Below are 26,219 nucleotides of genomic sequence, written 5' to 3' on the forward strand. Positions count from 1 at the left end.
ATGATATAGTCACTCACTTCGAAAGTTGAAAATACTAATTATTAGTTCATGACCACAATTTTTTTTGTGATCTAACCCTAAATTCACGGTTTTCAGATTTTTCCTTAAATGTCAGCTATAAGATCTACCTACCTGCCAAATATCATGATTCTAGGTCAACGGGAAGTACCCTGTAGGTTTCTTGACAGACAGACAGACAGACAGACAGATAGACAGACAGACAGACAGACAGACAGACAGACAGACAGACAGATCCTATAAGGGTTCCGTTTTTCCTTGTGAGGTACGGAACCCTAAAAATAAGGAAATGGTTTTTATTTCTTTAGTAAGTCAGTCAGTTGTTAGGTCTAGACCATTTTTGTGACGGGGTCTATCTCAAAAACTAAACTACTTAGGAATATGAAGTAAAAGTATATTATTTACCATATACTGTATTTATATGACAAATACTTAAAACAACAATTCATGAAGTAGATTGTAAGATATTATCAAAACAAACGAGCATTTTGTAGGGTTTCCTTTCACGTTTTGTTAAGCTGTCTATCTCGGAATCGAAAAATATCTTACACCCAAAATATGTTGTTCATAATTATGTACGGAACCCTAAAATAACAAGGTTCGACTCGCACTTGGCCGGTTTTTATTTATACACATAGTAAGAGTTAACCATAAATTCCCAATTGTGATTTTATTTTAATTATATGATTCAGATAAATAAATAGTCGTTATAAACTTGCAACGCTTATATTTTATTTAATAAGTTATACCTCTACCGAGAATTGCTCATTTTAGCTAAGCACATACCTAAGTCATTTACCAATACAAACAATAATTAGATGAATGATAGGCGCGTGTTGATGGCAATTCGTGCATCGCTGCGAATGATACTAATTGAATCTCATCATCGATATCGATAATTGACGCATGCTTAATAAATTGCATCACTAGTGTGAAAGAGCATTCTGTGGAGGCGGAGGCAGGAGGCAGGAGTCGGTACTCGGTCGTCAGTAGTCAGTCGTCAGTAGTCACACTCGGAACTGGCCTAGCGGAGTGCTACCGACTGCGCGTTTGCATTCCGCTGATACTTACAGCACGCCAGTCAGTGCATGACACTCGTAACTCGCGGTTGTTTGCGCATAAGCGCGGTCATGTCGCGATTTCCAGTCTTTCTCGCGCTTTGCGCAATTTGTGCTTTCGCTACCGCCGAAAATGAAGATGTCTGCGACAAAAGTTATTGTATGTGCATACCGGCTAAACACCCTTCTCAGATCACCGTCAACTGCAGCGTCCCTAAGGACCAGGTAGGTGCCAAGTTCGATTCTGAACAAACTGCATAACTATCACACATTATACCTACTTTATAGGTTCTTTCATTAATTTTTAATCCATATTTCGAATTTGTGTTAAAAGTTTTTATAATGAAACAGAATGATAATTTACTTAAATCATCACCTACTGACTTTTAATGCAACGACGTTGCCGTAACTATTTTCATTATTTTAATTTGGGTTAAATTTCTTTAATGCCTATCTAGTAGAGAAGAGATGTAGAATTTACAGAGTGCTTATTGTACTTATAATGTATATTTATAAGCTGTTCAAATATTTTGGAAAGACCAACAAGATTAGGACCGGTCTTTGTTACACCGACTTAAATTACTTAATACTTAGGTAGGTCTGTACAATATGGTTGGTGCTTATTACTGTTTACAAATAAGACTAAAGCTACTTGATCTCATCAATTTTATCTAATACACATCAACATACAAAAATTTAACCATCTATACATTATATTAAAAAGTTTTGAAAGGAAAGTGATAGTCTACAATAAAGCTCACTAAAAATCATCATCGTCATCACCATCATCATTGCATGCTCTCTTCGAAACAAAGTTTGGCAGTCATCATACGAAAAGCTTCTCTATCTAAATATAATTAAAATATTCTTACATTCTTACCGAACAAAAGTTTAATGTTATACCTATATAATCAAACATACCTAGTTTAGAATTCCAAGCGTTGTTTGATTACATAATAATATAAAGAATAACCGACTATTAGTACGAGTCTATACCTACTTTGAAAAAATAAATAAAAGCTTTTATCCAAGTTATGATTAAAACGTCAGGATCAGTACATAAAAATAAACAAAGCGAAACTACCTGACGTCGATCCCTTATTATGTGTGAGCTCAGCGAAGAAGCTTATAAAGAGGCCGTAATTTCCTCCTGCGAGCGACAGTTCACGAACCCGACACCGAGTCCAACAAGTGGCCGGCCGCCGGCGGGACACAAGCAAGCGTGCACGCCGACATGCGTACGTTGCGTCTCCACACGACTCCTGCCTGTCAACTCCCGGTCCGGCACACATGCATCCGACTACATCTTACGAGAAGTTGAACAGCTGTCTGATGCTCCTAATTCTTACTTGTGGCTTTTAATTAACAACTGCCGAGAGCCGCTGAGTGTGTCTAGAATGTAGATGTTACCTGAGCGAATTTTACAAGTTGGGGACATTAGACATAAGTACATTTAAACGTTTGCGGGACTGGAACAATGTCATCGTTTTCTGTATGAAACTTATCAGAAAGAATGGCAAGATCTATTTTGATATGTACAAAATCTAATTTAGAATCACTGTCTATTGTTATTACAAACTATAATTTTAAGGATTTTTACAATCAATCTCTCCCACTATATCAAATATCGGACGAATTCAAAGTTTAATAACTAAAATCATTGAAGTACCTACAAAATGCTAAAAATGCTTAATTCTGCAGTTAACTTTATTTAAAAAATAATAATTATAAAGCTACTTGAAATGTGTAGATACGAAATCATTAGCTCAAGTTAATGGACTGATTAGAAAATTAACTGTACAAAGTTAAATTACCTAACGAGTTACGCAGATACCTACCTACTTGAAATTAAAATAGGTTTCCAAATAATCATCTTTTTTTTAACTATCTCATTACGAACGTCAATTACCTACTGTGCCATTTAATGAATTGGAATCATTGTCTTTCGCATTAGTGGAAATTTGAAGCCTTTGTAAGAATTTTTTTCGAACTTGAATCAAGCACAGCTTTGTTAACGAATTTATTAATGTACTACATTCACCGGCAGGTCAAAACTATTTGCCCCAAATATTCTATTGCTGTCTGGTACTAGGTTGTCCTGCTCGCACAGTTCGTTAGAAAGGAACAGCACGAGTCGTTATACGGACGGCTTTGAATAGAGCGCAAGCTATTTGCAGCGCCAGCGCACTCGCGAAATTGACTATTTTCTTTGCCTCTCCTTGTATGTTTTAAATATTATAAGGTCGGGGAAAAAGTTTCCTCGTATTCCAATTGCAAATTCACAAAACTATTTTCAAAATTTAATTATGATTATACTATTCAATGACTAAAAAAAGCAATGCGACAAACCAAGCGATGGATAGAGCTTACATGTGAGCGGTGACAACAAACCTTCGGAGTTCAGGTAACGTCGGTCGAGTTGATGTAAAGTACAGTGGTAACAGCAGAATTACAACAAATACAATTATCAGTTTGTTTTGACTATCTTGTGGATAGAGACTGTGCTGTGCATGATTACTTTGGAATTGTGCCCTAAAATCGCAACTAGTTTTGTAAAAGTTTTCTTTTGATGTTAACCTTAAGCTAATGAAGGCGAAACGGGTAGAAATACAAGGCAACAAAAGTCATAAACATGGTTTGATGGATGCATAACATTTCCCAGTAAAACTCTCTCATTTTTAGGGTTTCGTACCTCAAAAGGAAAAACGGAACCCTTATAGGATCACTTTGGTGTCTGTCTGTCTGTCTGTCGGTCTGTCAAGAAATCTACAGGGTACTTCCCGTTGACCTAGAATCATGAAATTTAGCAGGTAGGTAGATCTTATAGCTGACATTCGGGGAAAAATCTGAAAACCGTGAATTTTGTGGTTACAACACACAAAAATAAAATTGTGGTCACGAACTAATAATTAGTATTTTCAATTTTCGAAGTAAGAAGTGGGCTATCATATGAAAGGTCTTCACCTGTGCATTCTAAACCAATTTTTTATTTATTTTTATGCTTTATAGTTTTTGAATGATCGTGCAAAATGTCGAAAAAATACGACTGTAGTACGAAACCCTCGTTGCGCGAGCCTGAATCGCTCTTGGCCGGTTTTTTTAAGGCCCCATCTTTTTTGTTATTAACTCAGACCGAATGCCAACACTCATATTCACGGACTCGAAAACAGGATAAATGTACGGAAATTCATTTCTTTAAATATTTACTAGGCAATTATTTTGAAGAGCATCCTAGCAGATTCACTTGTGAATCGAACGCTTTATGTAAAAGTTTATTAGAATAAAAAAGACTCTTCTATTCCATTGAAAACTTTTTATCATATCAAAAGCAGCCAGATTCAAAAAGCACCTGCAAAAAAAAATATATACGAACAGACTTTTCGGAGTTATAATTATTAAGACTTTACAAAGCATAAATGCGTACTTATTTTGAGAAGATAATAAGCGTGTAAAGGACAATTATTGGCTATTTTATTATTTTAACTAAAAGTTAATTCATAAGAAGTTATATTTACATAATAAAACAAAAATAATATCAAGAAAACAAGTGATTTGTCTCGTACTACAAGATTTAATACAGTGCCTACGGTTCATACTAAACTAATACATACTAGGTAATCTCGAACACATTTTAGTGACAGTATAAGTAGGTACGCGTCAACGACCGTTTCCGAGTGATGCGCACTCAGCGTGTTCATTTGTGCAATCAGCACTACAATACATATATCTGGATACCTATAATTTTATGTAATCATGGTATAATGCATAAAAAATGACTTTTCACACACCATTTTAACTTTTTGTGTCAAATTTCATGTCAAAGATTAAAGGTGAAACATACTTTTGACATGACAGTTGACCCAAAGAGTTAAAATGGCGCATGAAAGTCATTTTGTACGGACTATATGCAGTTTTTATCAGTGACTACAAGCCGACGCTTGACGGCGATCTTACTGATGAAGATGTAATTTTAAATGGGGCCACAGTTGACTCTAACAAGAAACAAACCCAGACCTCCCACTTACAAGGTCACCGACTTAAAACTTTTTCAACGTATACTGGTGTAAAGATTTAGATTTAAATGGTGCCCTTGTAATGAGGAGCTAGTAGGTACATTGTCAAACAGCGCAGCAGTGATAAGTGATAATTTAATCTATAAATAGGTATCGGAATCAGAGGCTCGTTAAATTAATTAGGCTACTTCTACGAAACATAAATGGTATAGGTACGTTGTAATCCATTACGCCCACATCTAAGTTTTAACCCGAAGAACCCAGAGACTCTTACCTGATCCACTATCCACCTACTGGTAATTTTCTCCCATAATAATAATAATCAATTAGTGTAAGGAATATGATATTCACTACTGATCCTGGAGCTATCGATCATACTTATTTATATTATTGTAAAATCCATAGTCGTTGCTAAACTGAAATATAAAACATCCGCATGTGTCAAGTTATCATTGTAATTCGATTGATCGTTTATGGATTATCTTTTATTGATTCAAAATGCGTGAATCGTTCACGAGCGGTCGGTTTGATTTACGCCTCTGTGGCACACAAACAAAGCCGGAAACTAATTGTCTTTGTAATATATCCCTGAGTCCCGGCAGTCTATTGTCTAGCAAATTGCAGAGCATCATCTGTGTACAATGTTCACGGATGCATTGAGTAGTACTGAAGTGACGAGTGTGCAAAGATGAACTTTGTTGGAAACCTGTGTAGTATAACCGATTTGATAATAATTAACTATGGAGATCTGCTTTATATCGATATGAAGCAGACAGCGGGGTCACTATGGACAAGAGAAGCACAAAACAGACTCATATGGAAAAACCTGGAGGAGGCCAGACGCTGATCGGAAAGTAACTAAAGTGCGAGTAAATTATGTAATTGTTAAATGTAAATTCAGCAACAAAGGCTTTATGTATTTATTTAACTAAGGAGATAGAAGTTTCAAGAAGTTAGCCTTTTGGACTCAGCAAGAGTTCGTCACTGGTTTACAAGTTTTACAAATATTCCGTTGAAGCTTAGAGCTCGCTTATATGAAGTTACTAACGGTTGCCCGCAACTTCATCCTGGTACAATTTGTTCCTGAAATGTAGTACTATTATGCATAAAATAAATAAAAATCTGTTTCGGAATGTACAGGTAAAGCCCTTTCATATGATACCACACTTGGTATATTAATCTTACTTTGAAAGTTAAAAATACTTATTACTATTGTTCATGAAACCATTAATTTTTTTGTGACGGTTTTCGGATTTTTCCCCTTACGTGTGCTAAAAGACCTACATACCCGCCAAATGGCATGATTTTAGGTCAACGGGAAGTACCCTACAGGTTTCAGACATACAGACAGCCAACGAAGTGATCCTATAAGGGCTCCTTTTTTCCTTTTGAGGTACGGAACCCTAAAAATATAATAATAAGCATCGTGCATCGCACTCGTATGCAGCGGATTGGCCGTGCGGGCGGGAGCAACGAACAAACCATAAAAAAACCGTAATGAGAGATCACTTCCTGCGGCCGTAGCGAACCAACGCAACTGCGATACCTTAATATACGACCTAAATAACGGTCATAATTTAACGATAACTATGAATTTAGAAAATTTGCTTGAATTTATTATTTAATAGCTGATGCCCGCGACTTCGTTCGCGTGGATTTAGATTTTCGATAATGTAGAAACTCTTTGATTTTCCGGGATAAAAAGTAGCCTATGTCGCTCTTCAGGTCTTGGAGAGTGACATAGGCTACTTTTTATATACCCATGCAAAAATCACGGCGATTCGTTGCTCCGTTGCGACGTGATTGAAAGACAAACCAACAAACCAATAAACAAACAAACTGACACACTTTCGCAATTATACTATGGATAGTGTTATGGGTAGTGATTTTCTTAAATCACAAACTAACTTATGTTCGCGACTTCGTCCGCGTGGACTACACAAATTTCAAACCCCTATTTCACCCCCTTAGGGGTTGAATTTTCAAAAATAATTTCATAGCGGGTGCCTACGTCATAATAGCTATGTGCATGCCAAATTTCAGCCTCATTTGTCCAGTAGTTTGAGCAATGCGTTGATAGCTCAGTCAGTCAGTTAGTAAGTCAGTCAGTCACCGTTTTCTTTTATATATTTTAATATAGATAAGTATTTGTAACAAGCGTGAACCTAAAGTTAGTATTTGTATTATTTTATATTTTGTGCTGAAAGTGAAAAAGCTACTACCAGAAATTATTAGGACTTTAATTAATCTTCCTTCTTCAAGGAAGAGTAAAAAACTTTGGTTAAAATTCAAAACTACGAAAAAGAAGACTTATTTTCTTCTGATTTGCTTAAGGAATGAATGATATTGTAGTTTCACTTTAATTATACAATTTTGATAAAAACCACGACTTTAGACTCAATTCAGCAGAGTTTGGGACAGTTTTGCTTGAAAATGAGTTCAAATTAGCATTCAGTGATCGAAATCATGGACTTTGGACCCAATTTGAGTACAGTTTTAGGCCCTTTTGCTTGGATATTAGTTCAGATGTGTATTCAATGGGTGAAAAATATCCGTATTAAAAACAAGAAGTATTTTGGTCAGAATAATTGTACTTAGACCATTTTGTTTGCCATTTCACTCTTTTATCATAACAATGATTATGATGGTTAATTTTGTTTGTCCGTAATACGATTACGTTATCAGGATTATATAAATCGAAAATCGAAATACTATCAGCATAATACTCGAGAAAGATAATGTGTATCCCTCCCTGTTCAAATGCTCATGTGTCATTCAGTGACAGCTTCTGCAACTTCCTCCACGCCTTCGTAGGTATAATGCCCGGCAAACAACTTGGACCTGAAACAGCGTAGAGGGAGAAAGTTGGCGAATCCTGGAAGCGAAAGGCGACCTATCAACCAATACCGTGCACTTGCGCCGATTGATCAACCAATCGCGTGCACCCGCCATTTGCCAGCCAATCGCGTCAATACTCAAGTTGTTTGCAGGGCATTGTACTAACATTATTATATATTATTAGATTAGATGATGCCTGTTTACACTTACACTTACACGTGTTTATGTTTTTTTTAAACCCCGTAAGAATTTTTATAAAAAAATATCCTATATCTGTCTCCGGGATGCAAGCTTTTATAAAAATCGGGAATTCTACAAGAACTCTTTGATTTTATGGCATATAAGCTAACTCTGTACCCACCCAGATCGGACAAACGAGACGCTAGCATGCAGACACACTTTCGCATTTATAATATTAGTATAGATTTTATGAGTGGAGATAGCAGGAGATATCAAATGGTGCCTGTTAGCATTTAAAAGGGTAAAATGATCAGCTTTTGAGAGTGTGAATGTTAAACGGAGTGTCACATATTGTATGGATCTGATGATTACGTCAGAACTTTCTCCCTCATTTTTGAGACTCGTGTTGCTTTCTTATTGCTGTACTTAGTACAATACGAATATATTTTAATCATATTACTGATGAGGGCAGTAAAATTCTAGTGTTAGGTACGAGTATGCTTAGACGTTGGTTTAGATCGTCAACTGCGCTTTAGAGGATCGTTAACTTTTACCGGAAAATAAAAAGATTTTTCTCATAATATAACTAAAGCTGTTACGTAAGTCACCACGGGGATATATGTCAAAACAAATATAAATTATCGATAGTTATTGATATGGCAATTAAAACTACAGTCCTTACAAAACGAGAACTCACGCGCCCTTTTTGTTCTTTGTTTAACTGTCTATAAGGACTAAATTCGTACTTTTGACATGACAGAAAAAGTTAAAATGGCGCGTGAGAAGTTAAAATTTATGCATTTGTATTTAATTTATTCATGTAGACTGTTGCGATCAATGTTCATTAAACAAGTTTTTTACATCCAATTTATCGTTTTTGCGTACCTATTTGCTTAGCGATTCGAACTCAAAACCTGTTACGAAACATTAATTTAATTTTCAAGTAATTGAATTCATCGCCAGATTATATATGCATGATACTTCTGACACATTTCAATGTCTAATAATACAGCTACAAATTATATAAGATATCACATGGACCATATTTTGTATTCATATGATAGAATCGTAGAAAAGTTTTAGACAAATTGGCCAGTATATTTTGATGATTTAAAAATCTAAATAATAAAATTTTAAATAAAGCGTGCCGTAGCTTAGTGATCAGAGCGTCGATCGCGATCTCAGGAGACGCGGGGTCGATTCCTGCCGGTCCGCAATTATTGATATGTATTTAAATATATTTAGAAATTTACTTGAAGTGTAGGTAAAACAGTATACAAAATTATAAAAATATAAACAACATATCCATACTAATATTACAAATGTAAGTTAGTCTAACATAATTGTAGACTAAATACGTTAGAAGAACGAAGTTTTATGTTGAGCCTGTGTCAAGGCAGGTTATTATAATCAAGCATTGCGAGTGAGACACTTGTCCTCAGCAATTAGCTCACACACGGTGAGCTATTGTCTCGTTACAGACCAGCATCATTTAGAATATGTATGCATGTGGGACGCCGCAATTGCGCTGCCAGCACTCGAGTTACGCGTGCCTCACAACTAGGCGGCAATGGCTCATTTATACCTAATCATTCCAAAACAACCACGATAATAATTCTAAATATAAGCGACATTAACTAGATAAATACAATCATCTGAATTTAATGCATTGAACTCTACTAATACCTACTGGACCTGCGACTGATACAGTATTTGCCTCGGTGGGGCGCTTCGAATTAGCCTAAAAAAATAACTGTCATTATGGAACACCTCCTCCAACGTATTTATTGAAAACAGGATTGCAATAAACTATAAGTTAAATTAATATATGCTATATTAATGCAAAATTTTACTCCATTGGGTGTAATATCTGTATAAATAAATATAAAGTCCTGACTGCCGGACAGCCTAAACTGCTGGTCCAAGATACATGAAATTTGGAAAGTGAAATTTAGTAAAAAGTAGGTATCCACTAAGAAAGGATTTTTCGAAATTCCACCCCTAAGTGGGTTAAATGTGGGTTTGACATTTATGTAGTCCACGCGGACGAAGTCACCAGCATAAACTAGTCAATGTATAGGATTCGATCACGCCCATGTATTGTTTCAATTGAATTATGTCCCAGCTTAAGAAAATCTCCGGGCATTGTATGCGCCGATTCTTCCGTAACCATTTTCAAATGTGGCATTTATGGCAAATCAGATCAAGGTTCTGTAGTACTTAACTGTATTTCAGATGTAGGTTGAAATTGTTGCCAAATGTAAGTCCGAAGATACTACACAGTTATAAAACGGGTTTATAAACAGGTTATATTTCCTAAGAGCATTATAGTTATCCTATAAATGGTAATCACTATAAGCTAACCTGATTCCTAATTTTACATACATTTAATTGAAAATTTTATAAAATTCGTAATGAAAATAAAATTGCGAAATCTTGTACAATCAATGATAAATTGGCTTCGGAATTACAAGAAACAGAGGCGACAAGAGCAGGTAGGTATATCGTGATTATCAGTTGTTCCATAAAAGGCCAACACAGCTCGAACGTTATTGCAAAACGTAACTTCTCAAACCCGATTCTGACTCAGAAAATAATACGCAACTCAATACACATGAACTTAAAACTTCTCATATAAAGAGAACATATTATTTGACTTAAGTTAATTTTCCTTGAGGATTATAATGTTTGCTCGCAGAAAACCTGTTCGGTGAAGATTGCGCAAAGCGGGCATTTGTACATAATAGGTTGAGTACTAGAACATAAAGGATTATAATAGGCGTGCGATAAAATATAATCCTACCTATATTAAAAGAAAGCTCTAAATAGTCGGGTGAACGATTTGGGTCTGCGTGAGTCTATTTTTATTCTGGATCACATACGAAAGCGGACGTGTCAATAGATTCTATTCTTTTTGTAGTTCATATAAGTGTTTCTTTTTCCAAAAATAATCAGAAAATGTTACAGTGAATATATTACATAAGATGTAATCTCGTATTCAAGCATTTTTAACACTAACAAGGTACTTCAAGCTTATTAAATATTAATGAGTCCGTGTATGATATAAATATCTGTGGCAATGCTTATAAATTTGAACGCTTCGATAACAAATATAGAGCGCAAATAAGAAAGGAGTATTTATCAGGAGTAACAAAATAAACTGATAGCACACAAGCTGAAGCGAGTAATTGTGTTTCTTTTGTCACAGTGGCTAGTGGTTTGAATAAACAATAGATGAAAGTGGTTGGAATACACTCTCACTTTTTGGGTTCATGTTTTCAAATATAAAGACAAACCAGTAAGCGAGTAGATGTTCTATTGATATGTTCCACTTTTTCCAGTGCGGGCTTAATTTAATCAATAGCCCGTATGCGATGATCTCCCTTAAGTTTTGTTAGTAACTATGAGAATGCAAATCAATTGAATATTAACACACCAAAATAATTTAAACGCTACTTTCATAAAACTATGTATCTTAAAATTTGTCTTTGATGAATCTATTATGAATAATAATATTTAGCAAAATTGGAAGTATAGCCAAAGTGAACTAATTTTGCACGCAAGTAGGTTAGACATACGATTGCTATATTTGTTTACCTACTCATTTTTAGCAAAATAAAGACAATATTAAACTGTGGTAATAAACAAATAAACGCATTTTACGTTGCTGATAACAAAACATCTAATAATATGCGCTTAGATATAACGTTAGTCATTCCTTTAACAAAAACATTAGCGATAACCGAGCAAACTCAGACACGTACTCATTATGAAGTAGTTTGATGAGTAATAGGTACTTATAACATTACTCAAAGAAAAGCAACATAATTAAGCTTTATACAACAGAGAGCGGAACAAAATATTTAGCCACAGCATCTGTATTATCAGTTGACGATATTAAAGACTAAATACATAAATTACACTTCAGAGTTCAAATATTTAAGATTATACTTAAAAGTAATATTTTAGAGAATTCAATTGATTTGGTGTTTTTGTTTGTTTTAGGAACTTAACCTCTTCGAGGATGACATCCCGACTAACACAGATACTCTGATTATATCTGATGCTCAGGCTGTCACAATAGAAGAGAGCGCGCTAAATAAACTAAGGGACATCCGATATATTCATCTTACTCGCAACGACTTGGTCACAATGAAAAGCTTGGCAGCCGTAAATCTAAACATCGTTAACCTTTACTTGGACATCGATAGGTGTGGGACTGTGGATATTGAACCAAAGGCCTTTAACAAAATTAAAGGTAATTTTTTTAATAATACATACTTATAAGTTCAATGTATTTCCCAGTGGTAGTCAAAAATTAACAGATTTCCGGATTTTTTTTATATAATCAACAAAATTATAGTAATTATTGTCATCGAGAGTTATTTTATGACTACTTCTCGGGAAAAGTCTTTAAAGCTAGCGAATGACCTGTATTATTTGAACGTAATGTAATATCTCACAAAGTGGGCGCTTGTTCCTTTAGTCATTAGTCAGTAGAGCGAGCCAAGCCGCTCGTCGCGAGCTACCATTTAAGCGAAGCGGAGCGGAGATGTGATCAGTCAGTAAGAATCTGATTGGTCTACTAAACACACCTCCACCTTTGCTTTGGTTAATACTTATACTTAGCCAAGTTTTTAGCAAACGTCGTAACGATGAGACGTACCACGATCTTTGTGAATGTAACATTATGATGCATATTTTAGACATTAATATCACATGTTTTTCATTGCGAATTCAATAGAGATTTGAGTGTAAGTTTTTTAGTCAGTATACCTACTCTTTACTGGAAATATGCTTTTGTCTGTATGGTATTTATAAATCACCTGTACATATCGACAGGTTAACTTCGACGGGATTTCGACTGAACTCAACTAATTCACGCTCATATTTCTGACAATATGATTGGTAGGTTTAACAGTTTGACCCTGATATTGTGTTGCTGCCTGTGCGTGATCGCTTTGCGAAGGTAGTCTTTGAAAAAGCTTGTCAATGCAATCATGTTCAAATAACTAATAGCACATAATATGCTTGAATAGAGATATGCACAGTCATAATAAATTAGACCGTATGAGTTTTAAATTAGTATGCTTACTGAGCGCCCTATGGTTTTACCGTGCAATATAATCTATAAGAATCTACAGAAGCTAGTCATTTTCATATTGCCGACTTCCTTACCTACAGGAACTCACGTGACTTGCATGCGTTACGACTTACTAAATAATATTTCGAAAATCATTAATATTGGCAACTAGTCATTAAGCTATGCGAATTACTTCCTATTACATAACAATCATATATTTTGATATTTGAATACATGTATTTTTATTTTACCTATCGGAGTATGTAAAAAGTGTTATGAATTACAAAAAATGCAACAAAATATTGAAAAGTTAGAAAGCTTTATCGTTTAGATTGACGTCGCGCGTCGTATCAAGTATACTTCTGCCTACTTACCTACTAGATAATATTATGTATTTCGAAATCCAGTGATGATTGCAACCAGCCAATAGCCAATGCAAATCACTGTATGTTACATACGGAACATAGTATATTTTAGATGTTTGAACATCTTTATTTTTACCTATTTAAATATGTAAAATGTTGGGTTTTGAATTTTTTTTTTAAAATTCAGACAGTGAACTTGACCATATTAAAATTAAATTATATACATTTTACTAGATTTCTACTAAAATATAAATTAAACTAATAAAATAATAATTCAATTCAATTCAATTCAACATCCTTTATTGCATTTATTTTACCTTTAATTTTACATAAATTATTATTTACAAAGCTTGGAAAGAGTCATATAGCAACAAAATATTGAAAAGTAAGAGGGCTATAGTTTGGATTGACGTCTTGCGTCGTATCAAGTAGTGTTTGACTTTGAAACTTACAACCGCATGGTCTGCGGGGATTACAAGGTATAGAGGGATATATTGAACACTGGTAAAGCGTAGAGCAAGGCAGCAGCAACTGTAGTGCTAACCGGTTTAAAGTTAGTGGCACCGTTCGCGTTGTTACCGGATGAGGACGATTATCGAGTTGTTTCTTTATTTTTACTTTTAATACTGAGATTTCACCTTTGAAATTATAAGCAAAGTGTTAAAATATCTTCATTTTTTATATTAAAGTTGTATTAATATCATGATTTTAAACCAAATAATTAAATCGGGTTATTCCGGGGAAATATATAAAAAAAACCAGTCCTACGTACGTCACCTACATATTTTTATACAAATAAGTGGTCCTGAAATACACAGATCAGTTAATAACGAGTAAATTTAAGGCAAGGCATAAGAGAGATTCAGTCGTCTGAGAGACTGCGGACCAGTCCGAGCGGTTTTATAGTATCTAGCACATAGACTGCCTTGCCGGAAAGAATGACCTATTTAAACACAAGATTCCAAAGACATTTAAATGTTTGTAACCTTGTTGTATGCATGAGTGTACACTGTACAGCTATAAAAAATAAACCTATACAAAATACGTACCTACGATAATAACTGCCATAATGTTGCGTAATAACTTGGTTCCATCTAGCCTTATTGTGTACAAACATATTATATATTATAATCACAAAACATTAGCAGATGCATTTGACGATTCAAAAGTACCTACCTACTTGTAAAAGTTTAATTGAATAAAAAATATTTTGATTTGATTTGATTAGATTTATGATATATTTATGACTAACAAAGCGGTAATAGCCTAGTGGTGATGACGTTGGCCTTATTCGGGGTTCGGTTCCGGGCAAGTACTTCTAACGTGTTAAACAAATATAAATATTATCCCTTACTTTAACGGCGAAGGAAAACATCGTGAGGACATCTGTGTGCCTGACAGTTCTCAAAAGATATGTGAAGATCATCTGCAGTAGGCCAGCCTAAGGGACTGCAGTAAAAACCTTTTTCCGAGACAATCCAAGAGATCTGCGCTCGGTGGTGAGCCGACGATGGGTTGAGAAAATGGTGATAATAACTATTATGTACGCTACTTAAAAATAAATATGAAATAAATCAGAATCTAAACTAATCTTATCATTAAATAATATAGTCATCAATCAAATGTCACTTAACTAGATTTAATCACTGATTAAAAAGTTTTATGTGACAGACATTAACAAATCGTTTCTTAATCCCACGTTAAACCCGAATCATTTAATTTTATTAGTCGTATCATCATATGTAGAAAATTTTAATTTATTATTAGAATAGATCACTTATTTTGAGAAAATAGCCCAAATTCCATGGAAAAAACTCAGCATAGCGTAAATAGAAAGAAGGTTACGAATTCAATTAGATTCTCCAAAATACGAATTTTATTTTGTACTAGCTGTTGCCTGCGGCTTTGTGGGCGTCCCGCGGAAACTGTCTTTTCCAAAAATTCTTTAATGCGAACCATGCCCTGACTATTACAAACACAACAAAAAATTATTGTTAATTCCCGCATTTATATAGCTTATAGTGATCATCAATCGTTTAAAGTTTTATGACAAACGTGATGCATCGTCCTCGCCTTGCCGCGTCTCTCCGAACATGTGGATCGAAGCTGTGCAGTGACGCACAATGAAAATACCATTGTACATTACTAACAAAAAACCTCTCACACATTAAATTACGCTTACTTTTCATTCCCATTCATGAAAAAATAGCTCTTGGACTTTGAGCAGAGCTTCTTTCGGAAATCTCTTAATTTTCGGTAGCGATTATTATTATTTACAAAAAATATTACTCTCTTGTACCTGCCTTGTTCAAAACAAATTTTCTTAACAACATTCCAAAAGCTTAGATAGATTAAAATGTTTTCTTCCCCTATTTTTTTGTATGATCAAACTTTTATACCTTTAACTTTCCCCTTTGTTTAACTTGTTTATAACGTTAATGTCGTGCAAATATGCATATTACATAATATTTACGGGATAGTGATCAAAATGTTTGGAAAACCTACAAATGCCTTATACATAGCTATAACATAGAAAACTTTAATGAAATTTAGCTTCAGCTGTCAATTACTGTTACAAAGCAAAGGCCTTTTATAGCCTCATTGGCACCTCTTAGTCAATTAGTACAATCAATTAGTACCGCTGAAGACGCTCAGTGGGCGGTATCTAAGTGTTGTTACTTGTAAAGTTGAAACTGAAAGAAACAAAAGCCTTAGTAATTGCACTCTCCGAAGCTGCGGAGTTTAATCATTTCATTTCAGACAATCCTTTCATTAACTCTATTCAAGTATTTAGTTTCAATAAAAACAAAAACAGTTAAATCTCGTTGCATTCACAATAATTGAGCGTTCTTTGCCTCAATTCGATTGATATAAACCTGTCTCCATTTATTAAAATAATCAGGAAAAGTACAACTACGTTCTAAAATCTAAATACTACAGAGATGCAGCTAAAAAGCGTCCCCACCTTCTATCAAAAAGAAATAATGGAACTGATGAATATTTCATGTACATTCATATCTTAAAATCCTAATTATTATTTCAAAAAGAGTGACTTAAAGACATATTTCATTCACGTACGTCTTTAATATATAAAAAAAAACAGGTTGGTTATAACTTATAAGGTTATACCTACATTATTAATAATTAATATTTTGTTGACAAAATGCATTATATATTTTTCCATTAAAGTGACACTGCAAATTGCAACCTAGCTTTGCCACTCTGGGTTCTAGCTATTTGATCCTTTACCGTACTGGGGCTGTACATTACCAACGTTATACAATATATTATATTATGTATATTACTAGCTGCCCCGGCTGTCCGCGAGATTTGCAATCAGCAACACATTCAGCGATTTGTTTTTATATATAGAGATTATCTGTCATTTCTGTAGTGACTAGAGCATTTTCTAGCCTGTACGAGGCACATATTATGTACGATGTCTTGCAGGATTTCAATAAATATCAATTTATTATTTTCAGTACTAAATACTGTACAGAATTTGATCCCACCAAATTTAAAACTGCCAATTCTAAAATCAGCATAAAAATTTACGAAAAACCTTTTACCTACAATATTAATAAAAGCTTACGATAAAAATGTTCCTAAGATTTTAGGATTGGATTTTAAGACATGAGTGGACTGATGATTTAGATAAGTAGTGTATGAAACTGCACAGGTCCGCGACAGGTTGAAATGGCAATCGGGGTATGAGGCTGCACACCCACACGTCACGAGTTAACGCGGGGGCTGTGCGGGTGTGCGATGCGTTCCCACCCCGATTGTTATTTCAACCTGTCGCGTACTATAGTTATTAAACACTCATGTCTTATTATTCAGTTCCTCGTCTGCGAATCGTATTTTAAACTCACATTTGTGTTTTAGGGGCTATCCCTATTATGCACAGGTCACACAAAAATACTATTACCTCTTTATACTTGTAACAATACCATGAATGTGGCGTCATTTTCATAACATTGCTATGATATCGATAGCGAAAAGCTGTACACCACTTATGTATGATATTGGCGACTTTATACAGGGTGGCCGGAGATGTGACGTCTAAAAGAAAAAATTGAATACCTTATATTAAGGGGTATCCAATAATATCCAATAGGCGCCATTTTTTAATTTTTTTTCAAGTCTTGAAGTTTTGTAACTAGTGGGCTCGAACAATAATTTTAAACTTTCGATAAAATTTTAGTCATGTTCCCTAATGCCTAGGTAAACCGTTATTTTTTAGGCAATAGGTGAACTTATGGTTACTAATTACCACGAAAAAAAAATGACCAAAAACGTTCTACAGAAAAAGAAAAAAAGAAAAACCACTGACAGATGAAAATTATGAAAAAAATCATTAAAAAATTCATATCTCCTAAACTATTCAAAATCGCTGAACATACATAGGGGTGATTTGGATACCCCTTTATATAAGGTATTCAATTTTTTCTTTTAGACGTCACATCTCCGGTCACCATGTATAAACGTTTTACGGGACATCACTATATTTAGCAGGTATATGGCACCATACGCGGTGAAGGGCGCTTGGTTTTATACCAGTAAGTGGTATCGCTACAGCGGTCACTATCCATTACGCACTTACTCGATTCCACTCATATGCATAGTTATAATTGAATGTCCACTATACCTATTTTATGTTAAAATAGCTTTATGGAGGCATAAAGTTTCATATAGTTAATTTATGTTATATGGTTTACTTTAAAGCCTATAATAATTATAGAGAACGTTCATAAATCTAATTGCGAATTATTTCAATATGAAACAAAAGGATAAAGTACCGTAGCTCAACTAACTAAGCTACTTATTAACTAAAATATTGCATCGCAACCATTAGGTCACCAAATTAAATATAATTAATTAAATATACTAAGTGATGCGCCTGCGACTTCATCCGCATGGATCTAGAGTATAGAAAAATAAATAGCCTATATCCATCCTCGGCAGGCAAGCCATTATCTGTACTGTACCAGTCAAAATCGGTTTAAACGGGAGGACCTTAGATGAATAGAAAAATTCATCTGAGGGGAGCACGGTGAAAAGCTAGTAGACAGACACACTTTCGCATTCGTAGGTATGGACTTATAACTATGAAGCTGAAGGCTGACATCTATTGAGCGTATTTTAATTTTGCTTAGACTGAACTTTCAGTTAAAACGAGACAGATTTATATTAGCGATATAACGCTGTTCGGTTTAATTCCTACATCTATGGGTCTTACAGCTGCACTCAGAGTCGCTTAATCTTTACTTAAGGCGTTTATTAGTATGGATAAGAAAAACCTTAAGTAATAAATACCTTAAGTAACGTTTCAGCGACTCTGAGTGCGGCTGTTAGTCTTAAGTCTGAGCAAAGACAAAACTTGCTCTATAGGTCTCAACCTGAGTCCTTCACCAAAGAGGTTTGAGTTGAGTTGAATCTAATTTTAATTAACTTGTTCCTTCAGAAGATAAATAGTGTCTTCATTTGAAATGATATTTATCTACTACATAATATATACTCAACAGAAACCTTTACAACGCGTTTAAAAATGTATGGTGGAATAGGTAACCGTGACGATTCACTACTATCTCAATGTAGAGAGCCAGTCACAACTTCTGGGCAAATAGTAGCCGTAGCAGGCGTTCAAATACAAATCGCTATCTAAAAATATACGCTTCCCCGACTCGGTATTCGTGTTTTACAGGATAATGACTCATGGTGCAGCCCGACCGTGCGTTGTACAAAAACGTGAATGTGTCGTAGACAATAGAGACGTGTGTATTATGTTAGCAGTACGGTTAAATAACACGTGTTAAGTTTTTAAGTTAAACAATGGTGCTACTTCGGTTAACACAATATCTTCGAATCGGTGTTCTGTCACACTGTTCCTGACTAACTGACTGATCTATCAACGCAAAGCTCAAACTACTGGACGGATCGGGCTAGAACTTGGCATGCAAATAGCTATTATAACGTAGACATCCGCTTAGAAAGGATTTTTGAAAGTTCAACCGCTAAGAAGTATGGAATTAGTGTTTCTTACCTTAGCATGTGGTGTATCATTGTTCACAACTTATTGAGTAAAGTACGAATGCTTTTCATATTTTTATTCTTAAAAAAATTAAGAAATGGATGACCGTCAAATTTGTCAGTATTAGACCATTTTTGTGACGGGTCTGTCTCAAAATCTAAACTAGTTAGGGATATGAAATTTCGGTACATTATGAACCATAATTTGCATTTGAAGAAGAGCAAGAAATACTGAAAACAACAACACATAAAGTAGTTTGTAAGCTTTGACCAAAACAGACAAACATATTTGGGTTTTCTTTCACCGAGCTCGAAAATGAAATATTTTATACATCCAAATATATTATGTTGTTTGTAATTATGTTTGGAATCCACAATCAGCGAGGCCCGACTCGCACTTGGCCGGTTTTTCTAAATGCTAACCATTTTGATTCAATTTTTTTTTAATGATTTCAGGGCCATTATCTGTAGCGATACGAGACGCAAAAATGGTAACTTTGGGAGCGGAAGCGTTCTCGTGGCTCCTATCTGTGGAAATCGAAAACGTTAACAATTTGAGACTGGGAACCGCCGCGTTCAAGCTGGACTCGACCGCAGCTAATGTAGGAGAGCATGGACCAGGGATGTCGGTCAGTAAACTTTATGTCTTACAGTGTTTGTGGTTAGTTGTCTACCAAAAGCGGCGGCGAGCGAATTTATAACGCTAAGCGATTGTAGAGGTCATGAACTCTCATCAAATAATCACTAACTTTTCTCTAATAATCTAATAACTTTTTTTTAAATAGTGACAAAAATACTTTTTTTTTCAGATTCGCCTAAAAAACATTGAAAATACAGAATTTCCGGATCAGGTGTTTGGATCATCGGCAGCTTTGATCTCTTTAGAACAAGTGGCTATTGGAACCGTGCACGCTGGAGCCTTCTCAGCCAATACCTATAATATTGTTATGGCAATCAATTGCACCTTTGTTCGGATTAGAGGCGAATCTTTTGCTTCTAAATCCCTCATAAACAATTTGCACCTTACGGGTTGCCGAGTTAAATATCTCGAATCTAAAGCAATTCAATCCGCTATCGTGAAATTTGATATGACGAAATGCAGGTTAGTTTTACAAAGGCTTGTAACTATTATCATAATCATAATCAACTCCATACGCCGTGATTTCGATCGTGTTGCAAGAATTGGTTTAGTTCGTCGTGATCGTTTTCACCATTTCTAGAATTAAAAGCTTTTGCTAAAGCTTTTTCAAGACTATTTTTTAATTTATGTTTATTATTTTATTTGCAATTATGTTTCTTTTATTTATTCCAGATTCGAAAAAATAGAAAGCGGCGCAATTAATGCCACCGTTGTTGCAGTCGTTATAGTTGACAGTGTTTTTCATATATTTAACGAGAGAGGCTTTGAACTGTCTTCATGGAATAAACTTCAAATGGAACGAAATTCGTTTGACGAGCTGGCGCCCAATGCCATCGTCGCTCCAGGTGGATCTATTCATGAATTACTGTTTGTGGATAATGAAATAGAAAAAATTAATCCAGGTAGCGTTGGATTTATTGGTCAAGCATATTCTACTAACGCATATAACGTAATTTATAAAAGTAATTATTTCGGACAGCCGTGCCATTGTAATTTAACATCTTGGTTAGCTAAAGGACTAAACACTAGTTCAGCAGAAATTTTCGAAAATGAAAGTTACTGTACTGTTGATGAGTTTTTTGCTCGCTGTTTTAATGTTCCTGAACAGAATATGATTTTCAAAAAATTTTACAACAATGTGTGCAAAGACAATTTGAGTATTCAATGTGAAACATATAAAAGCAAAGGACTAGGTGCAACAACTGAAATAAAAAATCCAAGGTTCCCTCATAAGAAAGAAGACGACGAAGGAATAAGTGATAGAGATAAGAAGGTTATTGGTATAGTTATAGTAGCAGTTTTAGGATGCGTAATCATTGTAATGTTCATAAGTTTTATTAGATGGATGAGACACAGAGGTTACTGTGTTAACATAAAGAATTTTATATCTTCACATTCCTCTTGTGGCACCATTTGCGACCGACTGTGTATTTCCAGAGCTAACAACGGACTAGATAATGCTAGGTCTATTTCGCAATTATCTGTCAACGAATACTCAGAACGACATCGCTTGAATGAGCCCCGTGTTCAAGACATTATCCAGGAAACTGCTATACCCAACGCCTATAATGAAGACATCGTAGCGATGGAAAATAAAACAACCCAGACTTTGCCGGAAGAACTTACCAAAGAGTTGTTAGAAAATTTGAAAGAAAAGCTTGAGGACCCAGAAAATTACGTTGAGGCTCGCGAAATGATAGAACATTTGTATGAACTTATTAAAGTAGAAGAAAACTGTAACAATAACTCTCCAACACTGCTTTGCGTTGAAGAAAATATTTATGAGTTGCCTTTTCAAAATACAACTCCAAGAATTGGAAAGAATAAAAAGAAAATGATAAGCGTTGGGACCCGAACTCCATCTCTCGATAAATTGATGCCGTTATCGCCTTATAACAGGCAAACTGCACTAGCTCATGAATACTTTGAACCTAAAGATTTTGCTGTACATCTTTACGCCGAAATAGCCAATTGCGACAAAGAAAAGAGAACGTTTTTAGGTGCCATACCCGATGTAGTTGCAGAGCAAGCAATTCCAAGAGGTCCATATTTACGGGCTGTACGTGAGAAAATTAACTCCAGTGCTAGCTCTTCACCTTCATTTAAATCGTTAAATAGTTCGATCGCTAGTCCCCAGCATATATCTACAATAAATTCGAATAAATCTACAGCCTCAAACAATTCTGGAAAAATGATGAACAGGCCATTACCTGAAAAACCTGCTATTGATCCAGGAGAGGGAACATCATTTCGACATGGATGAATAAAGGCCGAGGACTATCGTACGGCGTTAGCTCGCAAGAAATGCGAAAAGCGCGAACGAGCTGCGGCATCAGCACTTCTGGTCTCCGACGATATGGATCTCGAATTTGATTTCTGTGTTACAGGATAAAGCCCCTCTCACGAAACGGTTACGCGCGACGTTTGCTTGACGTTATTTTGCTGTGATATTTATTTAGTTTGTTTAATTTTAGTTTTATTTAATTTTTTCATACATTTAAAATGTGGCATGCCAGGCACTGATATACCTAAGTTTTTCTTTGTAAACATGAAAAATAAATATTTATTTTTAAGTAAAATCAATGAACTAGATTTACGTTACATGAAAATGTTCGGCTTTATCTGTATGTACTTTAATTAATTGATGTTAAGATTTAAGAAATATCCTATCATTAAGAATCAAAGCCGCTACTCGCACAAATTAGTAGATATGGTAAGGTATGGTAGGTACCTAATTTTCAAAATTAAGGCATTTAGCGAAATTGTAAACATTTACACCACACATAAAATTTGTACCAAATTTTAGTTACCCAAATAATCTTAGTTATCATAAATACTATACCTATCATTAGCAGCAATTAAGCCACTACATTTTCAAATACTATCATACTATCGTCCCAGATCGTCCCCAAAGGTTAGTGAGTGATTATAGGATCGGTTTAGACATATTATAATAAAATATTTTTGTAAAAAAGATGTTTAATAAGTTTACAATAGGAACCGATTTAATAACAAAAAATTATATTGACAAATATTTACAAAACAATTATTATAACAAAATCTCAGAAGTGAAAAATACACTTATTTATTATATTGTGAAGGAGTTAGACTAGAATTCATAGTCAAGACAGGGGCTTCTTTAGAGGACGATTCAGACGCCATTGGGTCATACACAACCTTAATGCATTGAATAAAGGTTTAATATGACACATGCCGTTTGAATCGTCCTCTAAAGAAGCCCCACTTACGTTAATTACACTGGAATTCGTGGTCAAGATAAGGAGCTTGAAAACGTAAAGTGACTGTGGTACTTAAGACCTTTTCAAACTTTCGCCACCCTTCATAGCCTTCATCGATTCATACATGGATAAAATATTTTTTATTAAATATTCACTTAACAAGGCATTATGATAAAATATAGTAAAATATACGTAAGCTTTTAAAAACAATCTATTTGTGTATTCAATTTTAGCAGGAGTAGAAGATTAAAAATAAAGTTGATGAAAAAATAAAAAAAATATTAGATTTCCGATGATATTGTAATCTCAATTTATTAGTACTAATTGAAAAATGAAATAAAACATTACTATAATATTATATCAAACTATATTCAGTCTATAGTCAGTTCAGAATCAGTATAGTAACCAATTCGGGTTTAAAAATAAATGTTTAAACTATTGATGTTTATGAATTAAATGTTGAATGAGCTTTGAATTTTTTTATTTAAGAAATCTCCTCCTGATCCTCGTCTATTAATGCAATCACTAACACCATAAAAAATGGGTTTATCCAGTTTTTACAGATATAAAAAAATAACATGCTTATTCTGTAGGCCAACCCAAGTTGCGATAAACAGAAAAATCACAATGATTTTAAATATTTGTTATCGGCGGAATTTGTGATACTCTTGCTACTCCTGTCTATCTTAACACAACTATTAAATTAATTATTTTATTAATTTGTAATCTGTCGATAATTTATTTTATACTAGATGATGCCCGCGATTTCGTCGCGTGGATTTAGGTTTTTGAAAATCCCATGAAAACTTTTTAATTTTCCGTAATAAAAGTAGTCAATGTCCTTCCCCAGGATTCAAGCTAACTCTGTACCAAATTTCGTCAAATCGGTTGAACGGATGGGCCGTGAGAGGCGAGTAGACAGACAGACAGACAGACACACTTTCGCATTTATAATATTAGTATGGATTGGAGCCAAAACCTAAAGACGAAAGTCTTTAATGAGTGTGTCCTACCTGTGCTGACGTATGGCGCTGAAACGTGGACACTGACAGTTGGCCTTGTCCACAAGTTCAAAGTCGCTCAGCGGGCTATGGAGCGGGCTATGTTGGGTATCTCTGAGGGACAAAATCCGTAACGAGGAAATCTGTAGGAGATCCAGAGTGACCGACATAGCCCAACGAATTAGCCAGCTGAAGTGGCAGTGGGCAGGCCACGTCTGCCGCAGAACCGATGGCCGATGGGGCAGACGTGTTCTAAAGTGGAGACCGCGTATCAGAAAGCGCAGTGTGGGACGACCTCCAACCCGCTGGACTGACGACCTTAAGAAGATAGCGGGAAGTGGGTGGATGAGGAAGGCGGAGGATCGTGTGTGGTGGCGTGCTCTTGGGAAGGCCTATGTCCAGCAGTGGACGCAAACAGGCTGATTGATTGATTGATTGATAGATTGGAGCAACGTTTTTATTTAACTAAAAGACCCATTCAATTTTTGAGAAATAACAAACGTTGATAACTGAGCGAAAGATTAATTTATTGATTTCCGCCAGTAGATAACAGCAAGAGTTTATGTCAATCAATAGTGATTGCAGTCGTTAAATTATTGCTGTAATTTTTTTCTAGCAGTTGCCTCCGACTTCATTTGCGTACAATTTCAAATTTACCATGAGATTAAGAATTTTCCACAATAAAAGGCCTCACTAACCAATTTATTCACTTATCTCACCATAAGAGTTCCTTAATCACTAAATGGTACGAACGGTGGTTTGACCACTATGGCCAAATTCCATTTAGCATTCATATTACGCCTTTCATACAATCTTTCGACCCCCATTATACACTCTTTAGGTGCCTCCAAATTTGCAGTACCTGCAGTGCTGCGGCCGCGCTTAATAATAAAAATAATCTAAATATATAAAAGGAAAAGGTGACTGACTGACTGATCCCGATCCGTCCCGTAGTTTGAGCTGTGCGTTGATACGCACAGCTCAAACTACTGGACCGATCGGGCAGAAATTTGGCATTCAGATAGCTATTATGACGTAGGCAGCCGCTAAGAAAGGATTTTTGAAAATTCACCCCCTAAGGTGGTGAAATAGGGATTTTAAATTTGTGTAATCCACGCAGACGAAGTCGCGAGCATAAGCTAGTTATGAAAAAAAACCATACCGGAGATGAGCACAAAAAAAAACGGTCAAGTGCAAGTTGAACCTCGCTCTTTTAGGGACCCATACATAATTATGAACTCATATTTTGGGTGTATGAAATATTTCTTTTTGGAGCTAGAACATCGCAATAAACCGTGAAAAAGTAAAGTGTTTGCTTGTTTTGGTCGAAGCTTACAAACTATTTTATAAATCGTTGTTTTCAGTATTTGTTGTTTAAATACAGTAGGTATATGGTACATAATATACCCAAATTTCATATTTCTAACTACGTAGTTTAGTTTTTGAGATAGCCCTCGTCACAAAAATGGTCTAAAACTGTCAACTTTGACGACCCCCCTTTTCCTTTTTTTTGATAAAAAAATCCACCTTTTTTAAGTATGGGAGCCTCCCTGAAAAATATTGAATTTCTATTTCAATATTTGGTTTTGGGTTAACGTTCTACACAAAATATTAAAATTTCAGGTTTGTAACTCATTCCGCTAACGAGCTAGAGAGCTTTGACACGCGGACAAACAGACAGCAGAGTGACATTAATATGGCTCCGTTTTTACCCTCGTGTACAGAACCCTAAAATTATTTAATAAATAGACCCA

The 26,219-nt window shown here is 35.1% G+C and overlaps 2 protein-coding genes across 11 annotated transcripts in view; one reads left to right on the forward strand and one right to left on the reverse strand.

Annotated features, from left to right (window-relative positions):
* hiw (MYC binding protein highwire) overlaps positions 1-26,219 on the reverse strand; it is a 136,557-nt gene that overhangs the window by 49,739 nt on the left and 60,599 nt on the right. The gene's annotated exons all lie outside the window — the stretch shown is intronic.
* LOC117995303 (uncharacterized) lies at positions 1,018-23,933 on the forward strand. Of its 3 annotated transcripts, none has more exons than XM_034983300.2 (5): positions 1,018-1,301; positions 12,113-12,365; positions 20,042-20,214; positions 20,395-20,687; positions 20,898-23,933. In XM_034983300.2, exons 1-5 carry the CDS (start codon positions 1,107-1,109, stop codon positions 22,486-22,488), a joined length of 2,505 nt encoding a protein of 834 aa, XP_034839191.1. In that variant the 5' UTR covers positions 1,018-1,106; the 3' UTR covers positions 22,489-23,933. The 3 variants fall into 3 exon arrangements, with proteins under 3 accessions (XP_034839191.1, XP_069365154.1, XP_069365153.1); XM_069509052.1 differs by lacking the exon at positions 1,018-1,301 and adding an exon at positions 11,391-11,405; XM_069509053.1 differs by lacking the exon at positions 12,113-12,365.

Source organism: Maniola hyperantus, chromosome Z, assembly GCF_902806685.2.
Source record: "Maniola hyperantus chromosome Z, iAphHyp1.2, whole genome shotgun sequence".
NCBI classification, from domain to species: Eukaryota; Metazoa; Arthropoda; class Insecta; order Lepidoptera; family Nymphalidae; genus Maniola; species Maniola hyperantus.